General features: G+C 37.1%; 1 protein-coding gene across 5 annotated transcripts in view; it reads left to right on the top strand.

Annotated features, from left to right (window-relative positions):
* The window catches only part of LOC141587330 (intermembrane lipid transfer protein VPS13-like), a 41,455-nt gene extending 20,035 nt beyond the window's left edge, over nucleotides 1-21,420 (top strand). For 4 of the 5 annotated variants that reach the window (XM_074408786.1, XM_074408788.1, XM_074408787.1 and 1 more), the window contains 26 exons: nucleotides 4,114-4,287; nucleotides 4,374-4,490; nucleotides 5,810-6,084; nucleotides 6,518-7,977; nucleotides 8,406-9,598; nucleotides 10,097-10,225; nucleotides 10,321-10,476; nucleotides 10,598-11,146; nucleotides 11,219-11,290; nucleotides 11,626-12,084; nucleotides 12,163-12,346; nucleotides 12,702-13,455; nucleotides 14,114-14,230; nucleotides 14,378-14,648; nucleotides 15,435-15,548; nucleotides 15,858-15,950; nucleotides 16,109-16,159; nucleotides 16,240-16,739; nucleotides 17,273-17,629; nucleotides 17,730-17,793; nucleotides 18,062-18,208; nucleotides 19,232-19,336; nucleotides 19,616-19,726; nucleotides 19,807-19,911; nucleotides 20,011-20,080; nucleotides 20,577-21,420. In XM_074408786.1, coding sequence (XP_074264887.1) covers nucleotides 4,114-4,287; nucleotides 4,374-4,490; nucleotides 5,810-6,084; nucleotides 6,518-7,977; nucleotides 8,406-9,598; nucleotides 10,097-10,225; nucleotides 10,321-10,476; nucleotides 10,598-11,146; nucleotides 11,219-11,290; nucleotides 11,626-12,084; nucleotides 12,163-12,346; nucleotides 12,702-13,455; nucleotides 14,114-14,230; nucleotides 14,378-14,648; nucleotides 15,435-15,548; nucleotides 15,858-15,950; nucleotides 16,109-16,159; nucleotides 16,240-16,739; nucleotides 17,273-17,629; nucleotides 17,730-17,793; nucleotides 18,062-18,208; nucleotides 19,232-19,336; nucleotides 19,616-19,726; nucleotides 19,807-19,911; nucleotides 20,011-20,080; nucleotides 20,577-21,271 — 8,322 coding nt within the window. In that variant the 3' untranslated portion in view covers nucleotides 21,272-21,420. Of the gene's footprint in view, nucleotides 1-4,113; nucleotides 4,288-4,373; nucleotides 4,491-5,809; nucleotides 6,085-6,517; nucleotides 7,978-8,405; nucleotides 9,599-10,096; nucleotides 10,226-10,320; nucleotides 10,477-10,597; nucleotides 11,147-11,218; nucleotides 11,291-11,625; nucleotides 12,085-12,162; nucleotides 12,347-12,701; nucleotides 13,456-14,113; nucleotides 14,231-14,377; nucleotides 14,649-15,434; nucleotides 15,549-15,857; nucleotides 15,951-16,108; nucleotides 16,160-16,239; nucleotides 16,740-17,272; nucleotides 17,630-17,729; nucleotides 17,794-18,061; nucleotides 18,209-19,231; nucleotides 19,401-19,615; nucleotides 19,727-19,806; nucleotides 19,912-20,010; nucleotides 20,081-20,576 lie in introns of all 5 variants that reach the window. The other variant, XR_012519751.1, reaches the window with a different exon arrangement.
* Nucleotides 21,421-24,470: the final 3,050 nt, after the last annotated feature.

Consider the following 24,470-nt stretch of genomic DNA (forward strand, 5'->3'; position numbering starts at 1 on the left):
ACATCTATCCAAAATTTTGAATTTCCGCTCAGAAATTAATTTCGGATCCGGTATTCATTCAACCTATCTTTTTTGTATATTTGGATAGGTTATGGATATTAATCAAGAAATTTTTGTATATCCGATCCAAAAATAGGTTTGTTGCAATTGTAACATAGTTCCCTATTACCTTACAATTTGTCTATTGTAAAGGATGTGTTTGGATACAAGAATAGGAGGGAAAGGGAGGGGAGAGCCTCCATTTCTCTCATATCCTATTTGTTAACCAAACAAGGAATTTTGTATCCTTCCCTCTCCCTCACCTCCTTTTTTTTTTTTTTAAAGTTTCGCTAAACAAAGTTGTTGAACTTAATGATTGATTTATAAGAGCCAAAAACCTAAGAGTGAGTTAAAAATTTAAGAACCATATAATATGAATGGAAGTTGGTCTAAAATTTTTAGTAGTACTCAATAGAGGATGGAGGCAAAATAATTGTCATACAAGAGGATGTAGATGAGGACTTTTCATCTTATTTAGTCAATAAAATGCTGAAATAAGAATATCCAATTATACCCGTTCCTAATCTGAAATTTGTTTGGATAACTGAAATATTGGATTGGAGATTGTATATCTGACATTGGATATCAGATCTGAACCGGCATCTTTGATAGTCGAACATTTTTTGTTTTTTTTTTTTCCTCAGTAATTTTTATCCTTTCGTGAGAGCGTCTCCTATTTGTTCCTTTCTGTGAGTTTTTCTTATAATTATTCTCATCATTTTTATTCACATTCCCTTTTCTCCTTTTTTTTTCTTTTTTGTTTTGGGGCTATCTTTTTTTTTTTTTTTTTTTTTTTTCATTATTCCTATATTTTATCTGCTTTACCACCTGAAATTGATGGTTTCATTGACAATTTATATTTGCATACTGCCGTACTTCAATGTGGGACGAAGGGTTTGGTATTGGTGGTGTGGAGTTTTGTCTGACTTTTGCAACCTTATTTCCTTTCATATCTGGGCTGGCCTTTCTTGTTTACTGCCTTTAGCCTTTTTGTTTACAAAATATTTTCCTAGTCTCTAAATTTCTTCTCTCCTGTGCTGATAATGCAATTAAGGCCATTTGTTTGCATTCTCACTTGATTGAAAATGTTTAATCCAAGTTCAGTTCACCTGTGTCCAAACACTCTCACAAGATAGTAACAAGCTCAGCACAAGACAAGTGAAACGAGTATGGCCTAAGAATATTTCCCATTTCTAACAATTTATATTAAAGTGCTATATATCAAGAAAATGTCCTGGAGTCTTTTTTTCTTTTTCCAAATACTAGAGTATATTCTCTCCGATTCGTTGAAAATTGTAAATATTAAGGAATGTAATTAGGTGTGAGTGGATGTTGGGTCTCACCATCACACTGTTCAATTTTGCCACTAACTTGCTCAAAATAGAATAGGAGCAATTCTAAGAATCGGCCGAAAATATAAATGGGGCAATGTTAAGAATTAGAGGGAATATTGTTTAAAGATCACCAAGGGGGCGTGCCCATATACAAAAGGGGAGAGAAGATTAAGCTCTTAAGCTATTTTGAGTTATCTTGTCTATAAAGAGAGCAAAAGTTAGTTGCAGGTTAGAATTTCGCACTTGACTACCAACCATATTATAATCTGAACTCAAGTATTGGACATGGCATTGTTGACGTGTAGAAGAAACTCCCTCTGGGTTTTGGACAACTTGGTAGTCATTTTAATTATTTTTCCCATTACCATCGGGGTGCATCAAGGTTCCGCACTTAGTCCTTTTCTCTTTGCCATAGTTATGGATGAGTTGACGAGGGATATTCAGGACGACATCCCTTGGTGTATGATGTTTGGTGATGATATTGTGTTGATTGATGAGACGAAAGAGGGGCTGGAGAGAAAGTTGGAATTGTGGAGGCAGACTTTAGAGACTCGTGGGTTTAGGCTGAGCAGGAGTAAGACTGAGTATTTGAGGTGTCCGTTCACTAAAGTGGCGGGGTTGAGATCGACAGAGGCGGGGAGTATTATTTTTGATGGGAATGTTGTTGAGGGGTCAGATTTCTTCAGATATCTAGGATCTATTATTCAAAAAGATGGGGAGTTAGACGGAGATGTGGCTCACAGAATTAAAGCGGGATGGTTGAAATGGAAGAGTGCTTCGGGGTTTTTATGCGATAAAGATATGCCCCAAAGATTAAAGGGAAAATTTTATCGCATGACAATTAGGCCTGCCTTACTTTACGGTTCCGAGTGTTGGGCCGTGAAACATTGTCACATTCAAAAGATGAGTGTGGCGGAGATGCGTATGTTGAGATGGATGTGCGGACATACAAGGAAAGATCGATTAAGGAATGAGGTGATTAGGGAAAAGGTAAAAGTGGCGCCAATAGAGGACAAGATTATGGAAAACCGACTAAGATGGTTTGGCCATGTGAGAAGGAGACCTATGGACGCTTTTGGTTAGGAGGCCGGAGACTTGGAGAACAGAAAAGGTCCCTAGAGGTAGAGGAAGACCGAGACAGACATGGTTAAGAGTGATAGAGCACGATATGAGATTTCTGGGGCTTGAGGAGAGTATGGTGACGGAGAGGGCACAATGAAGGGAAAGGATACATGTTGATTTCTAGTATTTGATATTTTTTTTGACATATTTAGTGTTTTTATTTAATTTAAAAAAATTAAATTATTTGTTCTTCTCTCCTTTATTACACTTTTTTGCCGACCACTTTCTTATATATTTAACTTGGTTTACTTTTAAGGCATTCCGGATCCTTAATTCTATTTCGGTTTTCAAAATCGTTTTAATCTTTTCTCTCGATTTAAATTTTAAGTTTTTATAAAAGAAATCAGGAATTCGATTTTAAAACCCCTAAGTTAACCTTGACTTTCCATTACATTTTCGCTCCCCCTTTTGTTTTCATTTTCCCTTTTCTATTCGCTTTTTGAGGTGTGCGTTCACCTATGGACGGTTCGAAAGGATGATTCATGTCAGCCGACCCCAAATCATTTTGGGATTAAGGCTCTGATGTTGTTGTTGTTCACCTATGGACGGTTCTAAAGGATGATTCATGTCAGCCGACCCCAAATCATTTTGGGATTAAGGCTCTGATGTTGTTGTTGTTGTTGTTGTTGTTGTTGTTGTTGTTGTTGTTGTTGTTGTTGTTAGCTAAGAAGTTACACAAGCATAAGTCTACAAGGTTGACAGGATATAGGGGTTTTGGAGCAAATGCTTTCAGGCATTCCACTGACATCAATTATACTAAGACAAATTACTTAAATAACCCCTTTTAAATGAACCTTAATGTTAAATGATTAATCTTTTTTGGGTAGAGACAATAATTAGTTCGAGTCATAAAATCTGAAATGAAACTCAGAAAATGCGAGTCATTGAATTTTCCGCGATGAAGAATAAGTCGAAGTAAATAAGGTCAGGGGAGTCACTGAAGTATTTAACTTTCCGTGTTCCAGAACTTTTAGTGACAATAAAGGTTGTGCAAGTCATTGAACTTTCCGTAGTCCTGATCTTCTAATAATAATGTGATACTAACAAGATGTTAAGTAATTAAGTACTACTGTGTATTACTTTGTTTCATTTGTGGTTTCCTGGGGTTTAGAAGTAGAAGTTATTTGTATTACTTTTCACACTCCGATCTTGTTATGTAGTATAATGTCCACACTCATTTTTGTTGTAGCAGCCAGAAGTCAGTTTATAATTTATCCTTTGATGTTTCTCTTGGCTCTGTATATGTGTTTTTATCTCAAAGGCCCTGTAATATTGATTGGGATTTGTGTTGTATCTTGGGGAAGAAGGGTGAAAAATTCATGGGTTAATCAGCTGGAGAATAATTCCTCTCATAATTTGGTGGTATTCTCCCAGAGCATGACACTTTCTTTTGTAGCCTTCCTTTGGAAATGGGCTACTGCCTCCTCATGTAAATGCGAGTTGCTGCCTTGCTGTCCTATATTCCCTCTTTATGCGTTATAAAACACTACTATTTCTTCCTTGAACGTTATGGTTGAGTAGAAGCTTAGATGGTTATCTTCCTGCTTTGTTATCAAAATATAGCCAACCATGCACCCTTGAACAATTTCTTTTCTTCCTCATGGTGTGTGAGATACAGGTTATGCAGTCGAGCTATCTACGACTGTCTTCTAACTTGGATATGACTTCGTTTGCATCTGATAGAGGAGATTTAAGTGATTTGCTATATTTGGATAATGCTGGTGATATTCTGGATGCACTGCAGTTCAGCGATCTATATGATCAGTATGAAGCAAGCATGACTGATTTTCAGGTCAGCTTTTCTGTTGTTCAGTACTTCATTCTTTCCATGCATGTTGGTTAATGCTTGACTGGTTGAGGACTGAACCTGATGTGCAGATAACCTTGTTGCTACCCAATATACCTCATGGATTATCAGTTGTTGAGAAATTTTCTACTTCTGTGGCATTTGCCTGTTGCCTCATCCCAGATGAACTGATATTAAAGCAACTAGAGGTAACTATTATATCATTGCATCATCTTGCATAATTTAAGTATTGCGTGTATGTTTTTTTGCACTTTACTTTATTCTCCCTGAAGTGCCAGAAATGGGTTGGTTTTTTCTAAGGTCTTTCATTGATCTTTAGATGAGTGCTAAGTTCATGGTGCAAATTGTGGTTGGGATTCTTGAAGTTAGAAGCCGATTATGAGTTGGTGGTGTAGTTGGATGTGAAGCACCCATCTTATATTCAAACCTCACTTTTTGAAGTTGGATATTTGAACTTATGTTCTGTATTTAGCTCAACGTTTGAGCTTTCTTTGTTTTATAGATGGATAAAGTTGCAGTAGCCTCATTTTGTATGTTGGTGTCGCCTCCTAATGTCTTTCTATTATGGGCGCCACGCTGTTGGCGTCCTTTAATGAATATTATCTCTTATTGAATAAAATATCAACATGGTGAAGAAGTTAGAAGTTGGTTCAGGCACATTTGTAAGTGGCACGTATCAGTACCTGACAAAAATAAGTCTGTGAGAGCAGATGACTCCATAGATAGTTGGACCAGATTGTCACACCTGCATATCTTGTGGAGAGATTAACTATTTGATGGCCCTTGATTAAAAGTTATGCTAGCATTTGTGTGCCTAATCTCTTATGGAGTTCTCTCTTTCTATCGCTTCTGATAATTGTATTTTTCACCTCTATTATTGCGTAATGCTTCTCTCAGAGAATATTAGATAGGGGGATTTCTATCTCTTGAAATCACCAGTGTGGCATGAACTTATAGTTTGTCGTATAGAAAATTCCAAATTTGGTTTGTTACCTTATTGTCTTGTAACTTTTCTTGATTCCCAGTTCTAACTTTTCACGTGCTCTAATGTATAGAAAACACTGAAGACTATTGTTCCTTTGTATTTAAAATTCGGTAAAAATACTCTGCCATTTCATTTCATGCGAGTGTTCCTTTGTTTTAAGTTCAGACTTAGTGTGTGCAAGGATTTTTGAGGGATGAAGAGCAGCTGCTCCGTAATTGAAATAGCTTCTTGAGGTAGTAGGAGTGGAGTCGGTAATAAGTTCAACGGCCTATTTGTCTTCTATTATTATTTAAGTGCAAGATTAATGTCACTAAATCAAATTGTTGTTTGTTTTTTCCCCTTTTCTGCATGGAAGGCTAACCCAAAAAATCTGGACAAGTTCAATTTTCTCTGCTCATATGTATAATTGCTTTACAAGGGAATGTGCTCTAAGAAATTGTATTTGTCATTGACTTATGTAGCTAGGCTGAACTGATGGTTTTAAGTTATGTTCTGACTTTACATTTTTTACTTCTACTGCAGGCTTCTTTATTGGTTTCGTCCCTTCATGTACACTTTTCAATCTCCATTGTAGGTGCTCTGGTGAGCCTAGCAGAATATATGGGCCGCTTATATTTTGACTACGAGCAGGGCAGGGAACTGAAGGTTGTATCACCCGTAGCGTCAAGTTATCCGAGTGTGCCATGGTGCTTTTCAGTAGCTTCAAATTTTGACTTGTTCAAACTTGGCATTAACCTTGAAGATGATGGAGACAATAGCTCCATCTTGTTAATCAATCTACAGCAGTTACATCTTAAGTAAGCATGTCCACGTGTTAACTTGTATGTCAATTTCAAGCATTGTCATTTAATGAAGTTCTCTTACTATATGCCCTGTTGAATCTCCACCTGTAACATTATTTTCATTTTGTCATACTTATTGCTGGCATTATGGGTGCATACCTCATCCTTTTTCACACTGTCAATCACAAACATTTCTTTTCGACAAGCTCTGTTTCCAGTCCAACTGTCATCGATGTCGTTGACAAAATATTGCGATTTGGCTGCATGCCGTGTCAGCAATTGCAAGCCAGTCCCAATGTGTCTATCAAATTCCAGTAGTTGATTGTTTTATGTGGGTAGAATATCATTTTGTTGACTTCTATTTTCCATTAGTTATGTGCATTGCTTGAGTGATGGTTCTGGCTACGCTCTTGTTTATATTGATGCTCCATTATATTTCTGATTTCAGGTTTGCTTGTAATGAAGTTGAAGATTGCCAGATATCCATGGGTGCCCTCAAGATAAGCAGTTATAGACAGTCTTGTGAGGATAAGAGTAACACTATATGTTTATCCACGTTGCCCAGTGAGCATAATAAATCGTTAGATGGGTGTTTTGTTCTGAACTGTGTCGGTCAGAAAAGTCAGCACATTATACGTCACATGTTTACAGTACAATTGAGGAACGTCGAATTTCACTGCTACCCTAAAATCATGGGGTTGTTGATTAGGTTTTCTGAAAAATTGATGGATTTTAGGAGTGATGGTGCAGATGACAAGCCTTTCAGCCAAATGGAGTTGAAACCTACAGATGTTCCTACTTTCACTTTCGAGAGGTTTGGGTTGTCGAACTTCTCTAAGAATGAATTAACTGAGTGGGCCGCACTCCCTTTGGATCAGTTCCCGTTTGTAAGAATACATAACTCAGGTCAGCTCCATAGGGTCGAGAGTGCTATCATTGTCCCTGACTCGAGAAATTTTGACATAAATGATAAGAATTATGTGGCTCCAACCAGTGCTAAGGTTCTGAAATCATCTTTACAACGCTCAAAGTGTAATCTGAGTTTTTGGCAAATAGATTTAAACATTGCTAACATTGACTTACATTTTCATGATTCTTCATGTACTGTTGGTAGCATGAATTTTCCACTTGGTAAAGCTTCTGTTCTCGGTCATGGAGACTCTTTTGATGTATTGTGTTCTGTGAAGGAGCTGACCCTCTTCTCTGCTCAGTGGACTTATAACTTACGGGAGTTTCTTTGGGGTCCTTCACAACCCAGTCAATCTCCTGTTTTAAATATACGTGTAAGGAAAGGACTTGCTTACCTATTGAATTCTGATTTAGAGATAAGCTTTGGTGTTCACCATGTCTGCTGTGTTCTACCGCCAGATTATTTGGCATTGCTAATTGGGTACTTTTCTTTGCCTGATTGGAGTTTAGGAAACAGTATCCATACTTCTAATACAAATGGCGGCCATGTTGATTCTAATAAGCTTGAATCTGTTATCTACAAGTTTGAAATTTTGGATTCTGTCATTATGTCGCCGGTCATATGCAATGATAATCAGTTCTTGAAGCTTGATTTTCAACAGCTTTATGGCAGTTTTATAGTCAGTGATACATTAGATGAGGCGTTAGCAGGAATACTATCTGATTTTTCAGTTACAGAGGATAAAGTAGCTAACAATGCTGATTCTTTGAATATATTTGGGCGTGATATGTATGTGTCATTATTGATTTTGAAGGATTGTGCCTCTACTTCTTCGAGTTTCGATCAAGAAACAGGGTATGAAAGTCATAGATTAATTCAATCAAACAGTTTTGATCTGTGGCTTAGATTTCAAGATGAAAGCCAGTCATCTCCATCAGGCTGTGCATCTCCATTGTGTTTGATGATAAAGATTGCGAGTTGTGAACTTACTGCTGAAGGTTGAAATCCTTCTGGATTTTGTTTAAGGTGGCTAGTTATTGATAACTAACTTGTACATAATACAACCTATAACTTATCGTCAGTCTACTACGTCTTAACAAAAAAAGATAGATTATTTACTTGACATGTGTTGATTTTGAAGGTGATGAGGTCTGTGAGAAACTGTTAGTTTATACTCCTAGGGTACAATACTTAGGGTCTCTTCTCCATACCATACTATTCCCCAGCTTATTTCATCTAAACTTTTAGTTTATAACTTCTCTGCACTTGAGGTGTATAGATAACTTTCTGAAAGAAAAAAAAACTTGCTAAAATTTCTGAATATTTCCAGAAAAAAAAGTCAGTTGATTTGAACAGACCCATGTAAGTTATCTTTTGCGCTTTATACTTTATTGGTGTTGACGTTTTTATTTTTCACTTTTGTCAGATAACTACTATCTGCCTGGGTTTGAAGCAGTATCTGAGGTAGTTGATGAATATTCTTTGGTTGAAATGAAATCAAGATGCTTTACTGGCGATACTCCTGTATTCCTTCAGTTGGTGAAGTCTCTGTCAGCCAAAACTGATACAATCCCTAATGAATCAAGCACTGGAATTACTGAAATTAGATGTTTTGTCAATCATATGTCTATTAGATTAATCTGCTTAGAAGGAGCCTCAAGTTCTCAGGCCTTGGCTGCAGTAGTTAATACGGGTTTCGAACTGTCCGCTACTATGGAAAACGATGTGAATTTAAGGTTGAGTACCCAGTTCCTTTCCATAATGCTCTCTTCGTCTGTTAAATCAACTTGCTTAGCAAAATTCTTGTCTGAAAATTCATCATCTTCGGTCCTTGACATTTATCTTTCCATAACTCAGTGGAATAAAATTGAGCTTCTCATTGCTGTTCCATCCTTGGAGATATGGTTTCATATGTTGGATTGGGTCATCTTTGTAGATCATATAAATTCTTTTATTCTACAATTCCCTAGAGATTCACCTTTTGAAGTTTCCAGTTCAACTATTGATCCATTTGATATATCAGCTCAGAAGGATGGACTGCCTATAGCAATGCCTTCGAAGTCAGATGAGACGGGGCCAAATGATATGGCTATAATTGTTACATCCAAAAATATCAATGTATTATGTCATATACCTATATGGATTAGTGAAGAGGCAGTCCCTCAATTTGAGAACTGCAATGGTCGAGGTGGCTTGGATACAGAAGATGTTAATTGTGTTGGTGGAGGGAAGGACAGCAAGTTTGTAACAATTTCTTTGCATAGTCGAAGCAGTAAACTGTATTCTCGTGGCGATAATCTGGATGTTAAAATTAGTTTTGAAAAAGCTACTGGATTAGTAGGGATATGTGAAAGTGGTGTTGTACAGTCATGGCCTTTCTTTCACATACATCAGCTGGCTGCAGAAATTCGACTTTGTGACCTCGGGAAAGTTGGCATGGGCGCCAATGTTGATATCAGCTGTCTAGCATTTGATGTCAAGTTATCACACCAGGTTTTTTACTTCTGTAACGGCATTCAGTTTCCAGCTGCTGAACCGGGCACTTCTGAAGTCTCATTTGGAAATGTGGACTTGAAGATACATATAGATAAGCTCTCCCTGTTGCTGACGGATGGAAGGGTATGATTCCTCGTCTTTTTGCCTCGTACTTAATAATCTCTCTGCCAAGTACAAAAGGCCACAATAGCAAAGCGCTCGTGCCTGATCTCCATCTTGGTCCCATCTCTTTTAATTTTACATTTGAAAAAAAAAAATTGCTTTTGCTTTTCCACTTGTTATGGTCCTTTTTATTTGGAGAGCTTGTTCTCCAAGTGCCCTTGGGGGAGAGGATATAGAGAGGTGTTCTCCATCTTAGTCCATGTTGATGACATGGTGAGCATAAGAGAACGAGCTATTGTAGGAAAAAGACACAATTTGATTATGAGGAACCCAATGCAGGTACTTGGCTTGGAACACAGACTTTGAGCAGTGTTGATGAATAGTAAATTCATCCAAAAATAGCCACTTAGCTTCCCATTCCTGATCATATGCATACATCATTTTAAGCAGTATTGAACTTTTCATTCTGATTTCCGCTTTATTTATGTTACCTTGATTATTGCTTCATTCTTCATGCAGTGGAGCTTCAATGGGCCTTTGATAGAGCTACTCATGAAAAATTTATGCATTGAAACTAGTCTCACTGAGAACTCTATAAGGTTTGTCTCTGACGGAGACCTCCTTATCAACTACAATAACATCCTTAAGGTGCGTGAGTTCACCGTCATAGCAACTGTGTTGCTGCCATTAGTAACTTTATGGTTTATGATTGTAATTTTTTTTATTTCTTTTTGGATTAACAGGTCTTCTGGGAGCCCTTTATAGAACCTTGGACCTTTAAGGTTCATGTCATCAGACAGTGGGACAAGAGTGCTCTGTTTGACTCTGGCATTGTCACAGATGTGCAGCTTGAATCGATCACAGAATTGAATGTGAACATAACAAAATCATTTTGTGAGGTATTTATGTTTCTTTTAATTGCAGTTACGTGGATCGTAATGTGTTAATCGGGAGTTGTTTTAGGTATAGATAGATATAGATGCATGCATAGTTTTTGATTGCTTAGTTACCTACGTATAGGTTATTGCAAGATCCCTCAATATGATCAAGGAAGCTAGAGGGCTCATGCAAATAAATGAGGTTCCTAGATGCCAAAGATTTCAGAATTATCAGTTTGTTGAAAGTTTCTGCGCGAGAAGATTTGCATCGTATGTCATTGACAATAAAACCTCGTTGCCTTTTCTATTCCAAGTCTATCAAGGACTTGGGAATGCCGAAACTATTGATACATCATCAGCAGCATATGAGAATACTGTTCCACCTGGATCTTCTCTTCCAATTTACATTGATGGAACGCCAGAGGAGCAATCATTATATTCTAGACCTTCTTCAGAAGGTTTTACCAAAAAACTATCAAACAAGGCAGGGCATTATTTCATGACCATTCAATTTGAAGGAACATATGATAAATCAGAACCAGTCTCCATGGATCTTGTTGGTCTCACTTACTTTGAGGTGAATTTTTCAAGAGATAACAAAGGGTCGTGCTCAGATACCGGGCTTCTTGTACCTGTAGTCTTCGATGTATCTTTGCAGCAATACAGCAAGCTTATACAACTTTATTCAACTGTGAGTAAAAGAACTATGTTATTTTGTTCAAGTGTATGCAATCACTATGTAGTCATACTCTCATTGTAACAGGTGATATTCCACAATTCAACATCAACTCCTTTGGAGCTACGATTCGACTTTCCTTTTAGCATGTCTCCAAAGGTATGTGGAACTATGAACTAATGTAACTGGTTCAGATGCGCAGATTCTGTGCAACTTTGTCTGCTACTCCTCCTATCATGAATAAACTTTCTGTGCGTTTTTTTTGGAGCGTCCGTCAAAAAACTTCATACCTTAATGCTTACCTTTTTCTTTTATACGTTATTTTTGGTCATTAGGGTTTGTGATCCTGTACTTTCAGCAACTTAGATTTTTATCCATATATTTTCATTTTCCTCTAACTCTGCACGAAAAAGGAAGTTTATTGGACGGAGGTAGTACTTGTTTCTGTTGATTATAAAGTTTCGACACAATTTCTTATCTTTGTTAAAAATTAGATTGAAGATCCAATTTTACCCGGCAAGGAGTTTCCTCTGCCTCTACATCTGGCTGAAGCAGGTCACGTGAGATGGCGTCCTCTTGGTAACAATTATTTATGGAGTGAAGTACATAACCTTTCGAAGATCCTCTCATCTGAAAGCCGGAGTGGGTTTTTAAGATCACTTGTTTGTTATCCGTCAAATCCAAAGGACAGTTATGTCTTTCGCTGTTGTTTGTCAGTTCAGGATACAATCTTGCCTTTATCTGGTAGACTGAAACGGAGATGGTCCCATATAAATGATGCCTTAACACAAACAGCTGAAGCTGGTCGTCAGCTATGTAATAACAAGTTGAAAACCAGGTTCATTCATCGCGTCGCACTGACTACACCATTTACCGTGAAAAACTATCTTCCAGAAGCAGTGTCTGTGGCTATAGAAGGTGGCGGAGTAACTCACAATGCATTCCTCACTGAGGTTACTAAGAGTTCCATATTGATTTTCCATTTGTTAGTCTCTTATGAGTCCTAACTTAATGTATGCTTCTTCTCGCAGGAAGAGGTTTCCTTTTTCCATGTTGATTCTTATCATGATTTATCCGTGACATTTTGTATGGCTGGATTTAGACCGCAAACTGTCAAGTTTCCTCGTGCGGAAGCATTCGCATCAACAGCTAAGCCTAGCGGAACTGTTTTGTCACTCACTGAAACAATGACCTTTAGTTGTGATTTACCAGATGGTAATATTTTTATCTTTGTAGTTGTATGCATGTCTTGTTTCCTCAAGTTGTGCATGCATTTTTTAAATTTCGATGGGGCCGAGGACTCACTATTCTTAGCTTTTGGTCTACGACGGATTGATGGAATAAAGCAAAATAACTCACTAAACCATCCGTGGTTTGTATAATAAAATAACCGAGGCCCGAGTGTCTGCAGATTCCGGTGCGATTATGGGTCATTTGAAAACAACGTACTTTTTGTTCTTGACGCAGGGCGTACACATGACCCCCTTACCCTGTTACTCATAGGAGGCAGCGAGGTAATTTTGTTGCAGTTTTAGTCGATCTAACAATATCCCTCTGCATAACTTGGTAGGCCCCGTATATGTTACTGTGGAGAAGACTATGGATTCGTCGTCTGGTGCTCGAGAGCTCTGTATTTTCGTTCCTTTTTTGTTATACAACTGCACAGGTTTTGTGCTTACTATCTCAAGATCAGACCATGAGTTAAAAGGAAACTATCGCATTCTTCCAACCTGCTATAGTTCAACTGAGGATGGGGTTATTTTAAATCAAAAAGATGGCCTTCATCTCATAACAATGGAGGAGAAATCAAATTCAAAAGCCGTAAATTTTGGCAGTGAAAGTTACTTGTGTAAAAATCATATTATCTCTTCAAAGAAAATTGGCAGCCCCCCTGTAGGGATATTTATAACACAATCATCGCTTTCACAGAGCGGTTCTACAGGTTGTCATCAATCTGTAAACCAGGTGGATATCGCTAAGCAAGAAAGCAGGCAAGACTCTAATCATCAATCAGATTTTGAGGTCTCTAATATTTTTAGAAGCAAGAGTGGAAAAGTTAAGCCCTTTATGTATTCTCCCGATCCAAATGCGGCTGCTAGTGAGGTCATGGTTCGTGTGAGCAGGTGTCATACTGAATATTCTTCAGATAATATGTCCAGTTCTGCATGGTCAAGCCCATTTTTTCTCATCTCTCCGAGTGGGTCAAATGCTCTTTTGGTCCCACATCCATCTAACAACAATTCTGCTGCCGTCTTATCTGTGACATCACATCTTCTAGGTGATCCGCTCACAGGACGAACAAGAGCCGTAACTTTCCAGCCAAGGCGAGATTTGTTTTCAACTCTTAACTATGATTATTTACTTCATCACAAGCCAATTGAATGTGAAGAATATGTTATACTTATGGCGCCTATCAGTATACGTCATCTGAACCTAAAATTAGCTCACTAAATTGTTTGCGCTTCTGCCCATGTGGAGTAGCATTGGTCACTAAATATTTCTTTTATGATACAACAACAACATTACCCCAGTGCCTCAATGGCTCCCGCAAATTGCGGGGTAAGGGGGGTCGGATGTACGCAGCCTTACCCTTGTATTAGCAACACAAATATTTCTTTTATGATAAAAGAAAAAAAAATTAGCTCACTAAATTGTTTGCACTTTTGGTTGAGTTTATCAATTTCTTTTGCTATTTCTTGGTTGAGCTTAATTGACGATGTTGCATTGATAAATAAGTTGATTAGATCTTACCAAACAAAACTCTTTCGACAGCCCTCTAAGCTGACCCTATTGCTGTGTTTTGGAGGCTACCTTGTTTCTTGCCAAACAAGACTAATCTTCTAATATACTGTGTCCTGAGCCTTTAATGCGTTCAGGTTGCATGTATATGACTGCTTGCATACGTAGCAAAAGATAGTGACCTGGAAATGGAATCTCTCCTGTACTGATTGTATTTTTTTCATTTGCCTTAACTTCTGGCAGATATGTGATTAGCAATGCATGCGGCAAAGCTCTGTGCTATAAGCAAAAGGGTACAGATCTTTTGTACCGTCTGGGTGCCGGACAACATTCTCATCTTCATTGGATTGATACAACAAGGTAAATTACCATTACTTTTGCGAACTATAAATACAGCTGATATTGAGTGGTAACAATTTACCAGGTTTGAACGACCATGAAAATTGTATGGAGTATAACGCAAAGTTTAGCTGTGTATGGTCTGAAGAGTTGTCAAACTTTCTCCAGGGAATTACTTATCGCCGTTCGTTTTGATGAACCTGGATGGCAGTGGTCTGGTAGTTTCCTTCCTGATCATGTTGGAGATACACAAGTCAAAATGCGGAATTATGTGTCCGGTACGTTGAATATGATACGGGTTGAAGTGCAGAATGCCGATGTCATTCAGGATGAAAAGATAATCGGGGACACTCAGAGGAAATCCGGAACAATTTTCATCCTTCTATCAGATGATGACACAGGATTTGTTCCATACAGAATTGATAACTTCTCTAAAGAGGTTAGGATTACGTAATGCTGTCCTTTTCTGTTTGCTTCAATTTAACGGGCGATAAGCATACTATTATACAGCTTTCGTTCTATAAAAGGAAAATAAAATAATAGTATGTACTGCTTTCTGTTGTCAAAGTGGGACATCTGAGTTATCTTATCTTCTTGTGTCCTTGTCATGCCTACAATCCTCAATCATTGTCTTTACTGTAGGAGATTGTTCTTACCTATTTGTTTCTTTTGTTGTTGACCTATAATTTTTATTGCGGGAACTTTACCTGTTCTTCTCTGATGATTTTGGAGACAATTTTTTTTTTATTTTTTTATTTTTACTGGAATTGATTTTTGAGAATTTTTTTTAAGTTGAATCTTTCCTTTTGTGTGTGTGCGCGCGCACGCTCTGGGATTGCTTTGTTTTGATACTATGGGGAAACGTTTGTAATGGCTCCCTTTGCTTACCGTTTGACCTTTAGCTCTATCTGTCCTGCGAATATGTCACATTTTTTTAGTTGATTATTGTGATATATAGGACATGGTATCCGATAGTGTCCTTCCACCGTACCTGGGGTGGGTGCTTTACTTTCTTTTTATACATGAGCGTAGTACTTTTACACAATATACTTGTTTTTGATGATGTAGTCTTTGGCATGCTCTTGTTTTACACTGCTCTTGTTTTACACTTATATTCTACTGATGTAAGAATGTATGATTGTATTCTATGAATTTGCTTAGACATTAATGTGTCAAATTATATAACGGAAAATAACATATATATTATGTTGTTTTCCGCCTGTAGACGTTGCGAATTTATCAGCAGAAGTGTGAAACTCTTGAAACTATAGTCCACCCTTATTCTTCATGCTCGTATGCTTGGGATGAGCCTTTCTACCCACATCGGCTAGTTGTTGAGGTGTGTAATCTTTTTCCTCACATTCTTTTATATTGTCCATGCTACCTATTCTACACATGTATCACTACTTGTGAATTTATATGAAGTGAAAGACTCATTATTCTTTGACATTAAGATATTGATGGAAAATATCAAAATAGCTTGCTAAAAAAATTGGGTTTCTTATATGATGAAGTACCTCTCTATGTTATGGGTAAGGATGTGGGCTTTCAAACCCCTTACTTTGCCATAGGCTGGGAAGCCCAGCCTTTGAGGCAGTGGACTAAGATGTATGTGTATTACTGCTCACATACGTGTATGTTGCCTAAGGTTCCTGGTGAGCGCATCATAGGATCATATACTCTTGATGATACAAAAGAATATGCTCCTGTTCGCTTGTCATCATCTTCTATGTCATTCGAGGTACTTTCTACAGCTCAACTGTCTGCGCATCAATATTAATGATCCTACCTCATAAGGAAGTTTATTCAAATCTAACAGCTGGAGACTGGAGTATTTTCACCTGCTTAAAACTTCTGTTTTCTCTAATTATGAAATTCCTTTTTTTTTTGTTGGAGCAGAAACACGAAAGGACATTACTTCCATCAGTCCACGCAGAGGGAGCCATGAAGGTTATATCTGAGTATGTAGTTGAATAATGTGTCCTGCACCCATTTCCTGGTCTTCATGTTAGGACATTTACTTATTGCAGGTGCTCAGCATAATTGACTCAAGCTGTCATTCTTTGGGAGAGGTGAAAAATTCAAGCTCCATTTTATTTGGGAGGAAAATGGAAGCTAGAGAAGGGAACTACGATATTTTCAAATACAAGGATAAAATATCCATCAGGTTATCTTGTGTTGGGATCTCCATTATGGACTCATCTCCCCAAGAGTTGCTGTACGTTTCTGCACAGGGTATAAAAATTGATTGTCTGCAAGATATGGAGCAACAAAGATTTTCCTTTCAAATCTCATGCTTACAAATTGATAATCAACTGCGTGGTACGCCATACCCGGTTGTCTTATCATTTGATGATGACTATAAAAGCAGTCTTGTGAGCCACGTGAAAATTAAGGATGGAGGAACAAAGAATGAAAACTTCTTGTCTCAAGCTTCTGGGAGCTCTTCTGACCCTGTAATTTGTTTGGAGGCTTCGAAATGGAGGAACAAGGATATGATGTTAATGTCATTTGAATATATCAGCTTAAGGTGTGTGAAGTAGCTCTTAATTTGATGTGTGGGTTTTTCGGCAACTCACCTATCAAATGCGTCCTTGATTATAGTTGCTTTCAAATCAGCTAAGTTTTGGTGTCACATTTTTTGTTGCACCTGTAGATAACTGCAGAGAACTCACTGAATTCCTAGAATTATTCTAAAATGAAGTAAATTAAAAAGGAGATCAACTAATGTTTCATAACTAAATGTTGGTAACATGTATCAGGCTGCAACACATATGTTGTCTTAGAGATGATTGCTTTCAGACATTTGTCCAGAAAATGTACTTGTTGCATGAATGTATCTCTTGATTTCATTTGAGTAAGTTCTTGTTGTGGATTTGCTTTTTAAGGAGATTTGAATCGTGGTATAGGCTAGTAGTAAGTGGTGAATGAGCTGTGAAGTATTTCCTTAAACTGTACCTGTGGTGTAGGCTCCTGCCAAGCACTCTAGAATTGTTTTCGTGCGCTTTTTCTTACATGTGTGCTAATTTTCCAACATGTTTCGGAACATTCAAATGCATGCAGGTTTAAAGATTCACTACTAGCAATTGATTTGGAGATGCTTTTAAAATTAGTTGACTTTTACAAGTCAAATCCTTTGTTGAACCCGGAGATAGCAACTTCAGTATGCAAGATGGAAGATTTGCAGAGGCCAAGTGCAGTTGGCAAGTCTCCTGCACATTCTGATTTTGTCCGAGCCAATGGAGATCGTGGATCCTCCAAGCTAGATTATTCTCCTTCTGATCAAACCACTAGCAGTACATCATTGCCGGAGATAGTACCAGTTGGTGCACCTTGGCAGAAAATTTTCCTACTGGCTAGAAGACAAAAGAAGATATACATGGAAGCATTGTATGTGTCTTCTTTTAAGGTGACATTGAGGTAATGTACAAAGTTAGTGAATCACCCTGTTTGTATTCAGCTTATAGATTCTTTCTATTTTCTATGTTTGCTTCCTAATATTATATTGATTACCGTGCAGCTTTTCTAGCAGTCCATTGATACTCAAACATGGGGGTTTATCATCTTCAGATTCTTTTATCCATGTAAGTGTCAAGGTATTGTAGGCAAATGTATTGTGTGGGGGTATGGGGTCTTCTTGTTCTCTAATCCCTTGTTGTCCTGTTCTCTAATCCCTTGTTGTCCTTTCGCGGTATTTTATTCTGTTATTTAATAAATCGTCCAAATGCCATTGAACTCCTGAGGCCCTGTTCTAATTAAGGCTATGAGAACATTTTATCTTCCTGAGGCCCTGTTCTAAAGAATGCTGCTTTATAATGTATATTATATCTACTTGTTCTCTTCTATTTGTAGAGGCGTATTATGGCTTTTGCTGATGTTGAGGGGGCACAGATCTGCCTCAAGGAATTGACTATTACACATCATATGGCTAGCTGGGAATCAGTTCAAGAGATCCTATCCAAGCATTATACGAGACGGTTTCTTCATGAATTGTACAAGGTACAGAATCATGTACACCAAATATGGGGTTTTGATTTGAACAGATAAGGAGTATTTTGTGTATGTTTTGTTATATTTTTGTTACTTGTTCTCTGAAAAATGTTTAATGAAGTTAATACAAAGCACGTCATTGGGGAATGTGGTATGTTCTACACACTGGTAGAAAATTGACATTTTCAGGACATTCTTTATTTTGTTTTGTATCAAGGAAAGGAGTGTGTTGGAGGGGGGATGAAGAAAGGTGGTGGTGGGATCTAATATTCCCAACTAGGGCTAGGTTGGATTGGGGATAATTGTTAACATATGTATAACAAAATTCCCCCAGTGACTCAAGGACTTCCCGAATTGGATGTACGCAACCTTTCTTGGGAGTGGGATAATTTTACTGGTTAATTTGAAGGAGTATTAAAGGTGTTCGTGGTGGTGGACAGATGAAGGAGATGAAGGGAGGGCAGTTGTTAATCCATAAACGGGTTAACTGTTGCTCCTCTTCTCTCCCCCACCACCTCCTCCTCTTCCTCCTCCACTCTTAGGGTGTGTTTGGATGGGGGGATTTGGAGGGAAAGGCAAGGGAGGGAGAGTAGGGGATTTAAAATCCCTTGTTTGAATAGCAAATAAGGGTGGAGGGTAATGGAGGGGGAGGGATCTATTTTCCCTCCTCCAAGGCAAATTAAAATCTCTCGACAATAGGAAGGATTTGGAGGGAAATTGTATCCGAACACCCACACCGTATTCCACCTCCCTTTCCCTTCCGTCCTTCGCCCTCCCCTCCCTTTCCCGCCAATTTGTGTATCCAAACAAGGCCTTATGTTTGTTCTCCATTCCCTCTCTAACCTTGATATTCTATCAAAGCTTTGTTTACAATGTACTACTTTTTTTGTATTGTTCTGCTCATTGCTGAAGGAAACGTTGCCTGGATAAGTGCTTGTCTAGCAACTACGTGTACATTACAATCATATTGTATATAATAATATTATTCACAATGAAAGCTGGCAGCGTGACACTTGATAGTGCATGATTCAGGTGTTTGGTTCTGCTGGTGTAATTGGAAATCCAATGGGCTTTGCTAGAAACATTGGGCTGGGCTTCAAAGACTTTCTCTCAGTTCCAGCAAAAGGAGTTCTGCAGGTGTAGTAGAAAGGAGACTGTTTAATTCCCATCTGGGTTCAGTTGATATGAGGTCATCTTACATGTGAGACCAACCTATCAACCATATAAATAAATGATTTCATATATAAATTAGTTGGGTTGGTCTCACATATGAGACTGTTTCATACAAGACACATTGTGTGTGACTTGTGGCAACACTTCATACAGCACGACACTCCAACGCATGCAGCCGAGTCAGAGTAACATGCGGGGAAATTTATGGTGTTTTTCTAATCTGAGTATGTTACTTTCTGGCAGAGTCCCTCGGGATTATTCACTGGAATGGCTAAAGGAACTAGTAGTCTGCTTAGCAACACAATGTATGCTATAAGTGACACAGCTACACAATTCAGCAAAGCTGCGCATAAGGTATATTATTCTAAAACATTTGCAGGATATTTGAAGGTTTGTGATGGTTGTTCAGTAATTAGAAGCTGTGATACTTGTAGGGAGTTCTTGCTTTTACATTTGATGACCATTATAGTACAAAGCCGGAAAACCAGAGAGCAGTAGCATATTCTCAGAGTAAAGGTGTAATCAATGAACTGCTTGAGGTATGCTAAAGCCAACGGGTTTTTTCTTTTCACGCCTGCGTAATTGATATACTCAGCAGAGTCAAGTTTGCAGTTGACTTGTTTGTTTTCTTTCTATAGGGACTAACTGGTCTCCTCCAGTCACCAATTAGAGGTGCAGAGAAACATGGACTTCCTGGGGTTTTGTCAGGTATATCTAGGATTTGTTTGTACTATATCACTCTCCTTAAGACCATTTTATAAAGTAAACGCATTCATCATATTGATGAGAAGAAAAGGGGGTGAACCTTACTAATGTAATAATGTACTTCAATACTTCGTTGACTTTAGGGTTGCAACACGGGCAATGCCCTTCAATGCTGGTTCACTGGCATATATTTCCCATCTAATCTGCTTCATGAAAGATAATGTGAATTTTAGGCGAATTATTTTCAATAAAATAGCATTCTCTTTTTCTTCTCCGTCAGCTTAAGCAGATGTCTGGTTGATAAAGTCATTGAGTGATAGTGCTTCCTACGTGGGTCGAAAGCACTCAAGGATAAAAAACTGTCATTGTGCACCCCTTGACTCCCTTTCCACAAAAAATAACACTTATTAAGGGGATAGCTAAACTTTGCTACCTTCTAAATGCAGGAATTGATTTTAAATCATAATGTGATATTAATGTTATATTCTGTCAATTGCAGGGTTTGCCTTAGGTGTTACTGGACTAGTGGCTAAACCTGCTGCGAGTGTTCTTGAAGCCACGGGAAAGACTGCCCAAAGCATAAGAAATCGGAGTAGAGTTCATAAAATGAGAACCCGAAATTTACGAGTTCGCCTTCCAAGGTCTCTTAGCTCAGAATTACCCCTCAGACCTTATTCTTGGGAGGAAGCAATCGGAACAGCTGTATTATCCGAGGTTGAAGATGGTTCCAAATACGGAGATGAGGTCCTGGTAATGTGCAAATCACTTAAGGATGCTGGGAAGTTTGTCATCCTCACTGAGAAACTCATCATGATAGTTGAATGTTCAAGTCTAATAGATTTAGGACAGCCCGACTTTCGAGGCATTGTTGCTGAGCCCGAATGGATAGTGGGTGTTGAAATTGCCTTGGAGAGCGTGATACATGCTGATGTCGATGACAGTGTTGTGCACATTGTCGGAAGCAGCTCGGAGATTCCTCTTGGTCAAAGTCAACATCACTCGAGGAGAAGTGGAGTTAGGACGAAGCAATGGCGCGAAAGTTCTACAACACTCCCGCTCTTTCAGACAAGCTTGGAGTTGCTTACGGTGGAAGAAGCGGATTACTTTTTGAGAGTATTGTCGTCTACAATCGAGATGGGAAAGGAGAGAGGTTGGGGAAATGTGCACCTTCTTCACCAAAGTAAATTAAAATAGATAAGCAAATAAGCAATAGTGCTTCATGGCCTATGTAAATTTGTAAATGCGCCCTCTTGTAAAGATTGATCATTTATAATATAGTTGGATTCTGTGGTATGTGCAAAGCTATCTATTCTTTTTGCCCAGTGAAGAGAGTTTCTTACCCCGCTCGTTTTATTGTTTCGTGAAAAGTGAACCTGCAGTCGCTATTTTCGGTGCGCACTGGCTAAACCCTCGGGTATACGCAGTAGTCTGCAAACCACGTATACCAAGCAAGTCACCCGAGGGTAACAGACTCGCGGTCTAGAAAGCATAGCCTCACGCAATCTTCTGCAATAATTTGATCCCTATAAAACCGCCTAGAAAATGGAATTTATTTGTTAAGAGATGATCGAATTGGCCTTCAAATTGAAAGGTCAAAATACGTAGTGAAATTTTCAATTGTTGTAAAAAAATAATAATAATAAGTTGAGATGTTTTTCAATTGCTGGACTCCTCGAAAATAAGAACAGTATCTCACAACTTAAAATTGTGTATTTATCACATGCATACAAAAATCAAAGAGTTTAAGTAATTAATATGAAAATATTTACCTGTTAAGATGTAATAAATATATATTAATGGGATATGGTGGAAGTAATGGTGATATGGTATGTGTTCAAATACTGATGGGAAAGAAAGATAGAATAATGAATTAATCATGATTTAAAATTTGTAAATTAGGATATTTTATTTTTCGAAAGAGAGACGGTTGATGACGTTGACAAGAAGTAAACAAATTCACACAATTAGTAGGGGCAAGGATTTATGTGAAAATTAGGAAACGAGAATTTAATTGAAAAAATGGAAAGGAAAAATATAGAAGATGAGCAATGGATTGAGGGGGCGGCAAATGGGAGCACAAGGTAAAAATAGACACATTTAGGGGTTTATTTATTGAGATTCACACGAGTTGTTAGCTTGGCTTTGTTGTACACCAATTCTTATTTTTATTTCCTAATATAAATCTAAATATTCAGAGCTAAATTTATCTTATAATTTGGGTTATTTAATTGGGTTCTTTTTACAAAGAATTGAGATATTTATATTTTAATGTACATTTTTGATAAAGTTTTTTTTTCTCCGGGTGGATCGTTTTAAAGGGATGGAAGTGAATCGGTGAGGTGAAACAGAATGTTGGTAAGCCATGAAAGGAGAATAAGATCCATTTGTTTATCTTTAAAATTGGCACTTTTTATTTAAAGTGGTCACTGTTTATCTTAAAGTGGTCACTAATTACCATACAATAGTCACTTTTTATTGAAAAACATGGGTACAACTGTTTTACGCAAGAAATGATGATACTATTGATGGGTAATTTAGCTTATTGTAGTATTGAAACTTGGGTAATTTGATAATTTATACCTTGAATAACTCATTTTTTCAAATCTTATACCTAAGATAATTTTCTTTAAAATCTTATACCTAAAATAACATTTTCTTCCAAACTTGATACCAAATCTTAAAAAAATGACTTATTCAAGATATAAGTTATCAAATTACCCAAACTTCAATTACGCAAATTTTGGGGATTGTCAGGCTATCAATTTCCATGCAAATTCTTTTAATTTGTGGATGTTTGTGTATACTCACTAAACAATTAAACATTACTTTATTACTGATTTTATTACTGATTTGCAATGGTGATGCTACTTTAATTTATTTCTTGATCACAATTTTTATGGCCATCATTTTTTCTTGCCATAATTGTGTTACTAACTTGCGTTAATTATTTCATCTTATGGAGAGTAATTCCATAATATATATATATATATATATATATATATATATATATATATATATATATATATATAGAATTAGGATCACATGAGTCCGCCCTATCTTTTTGAGTCCGTGAGTCCATGATATAATATCACACGTTATATTAAATAATATCGCAGCTTACAGTATCACACGTTATACTAAAGAGTATCACAGCTGGAAAAAAAAACTTTTTCAAAAAAAAAAAAAAATTGAAAAAAAAAATTGTGATATTGTTTTGTAATACAATATCACACGTTATGCTAAACAATATCACACGTTATACTAAACAATATCACAGGTTTCACGAAAAAAAACTCAGTTAAAAAAAATTTTCGAAAAAAAAAATTTGTATATTTTTTTGTGATATTGTTTTGTAATACAATATCACAAGTTATACTAAACAATATCACACGTTATACTAAACAATATCACAGCTTATACGGAAAAAAATTGTTAAAAAAAATTTTTGAAAAAAAAATTTCGAAAAAAAAAAATTTTGAAAAAAAAAAAAATTTCGAAAAAAAAAAATTATTTCAAAAAAAAAAATCGTGATATTGTTTTGTATAGTGCGTGATATTGTTTTATGGACTCATGGACTCAAATATTTAGGTGGACTCACCGGATCCCACCTCTATATATATATATATATATATATATATATATATATATATATATGTAAATTAGGATCTATGAGTCTAAAGCTTTTTGAAATGAAGTCGTCGTCCTCTAATCCTGACCGTCAGATTAAGGAGATCTCACGGTCATGAATCAACGCGTGTCATTAAGGGTACAATGGTCATTTCCAAGTTTAGTTATAAAAGCGCTTGTTCATGTATTTTGTCAGTTCACTTTCTCTCTCTATGATCGATCTATTTCCCCCAATTTTCTCTCTAAAAATACCAGGCATATGTGTCATTTACTTCCCGATTTATCACTTTCCCTCTCTTTCCCTCCGTCTCTCAATCTTCTCCCAATGGCTCTCACAAATTATTTTTGAACTCTTACAACGACGACAACGACTGCTCGATTAAATCTCCAATGTTAATCAGAAAGTCTGTTCTCTTGCAATTAACCTACATTCGAGATGAAATCAGGTACAAATTGCTAGATTTGTTGTTTAGTCCATTTTAATGACAGTTAAATTAGGTTATAAAATGAACCGAGATCATAATTCGCTCAAAATCGTATGCTTTGATTTACTTATTGTTGGATATGATTGAGGTGTTTAAATTTCAGTGTTGTTTATTTGATTATTTTGTATTGTTGTGATAAAATGAGTGGTATTTTGGTGGAATTAAATTAGCTTAGGAATTTGATTTGAATCGCATCCTAATCAGTAACTAATGACATAGATTTGCAATGGACAGTGATGTTGAATGGTAGAGTTCGAGGATTATGTTACGAAATCCTTGTA

Source organism: Silene latifolia, chromosome 6 (assembly GCF_048544455.1).
Source record: "Silene latifolia isolate original U9 population chromosome 6, ASM4854445v1, whole genome shotgun sequence".
Classification (NCBI taxonomy): Eukaryota; Viridiplantae; Streptophyta; class Magnoliopsida; order Caryophyllales; family Caryophyllaceae; genus Silene; species Silene latifolia.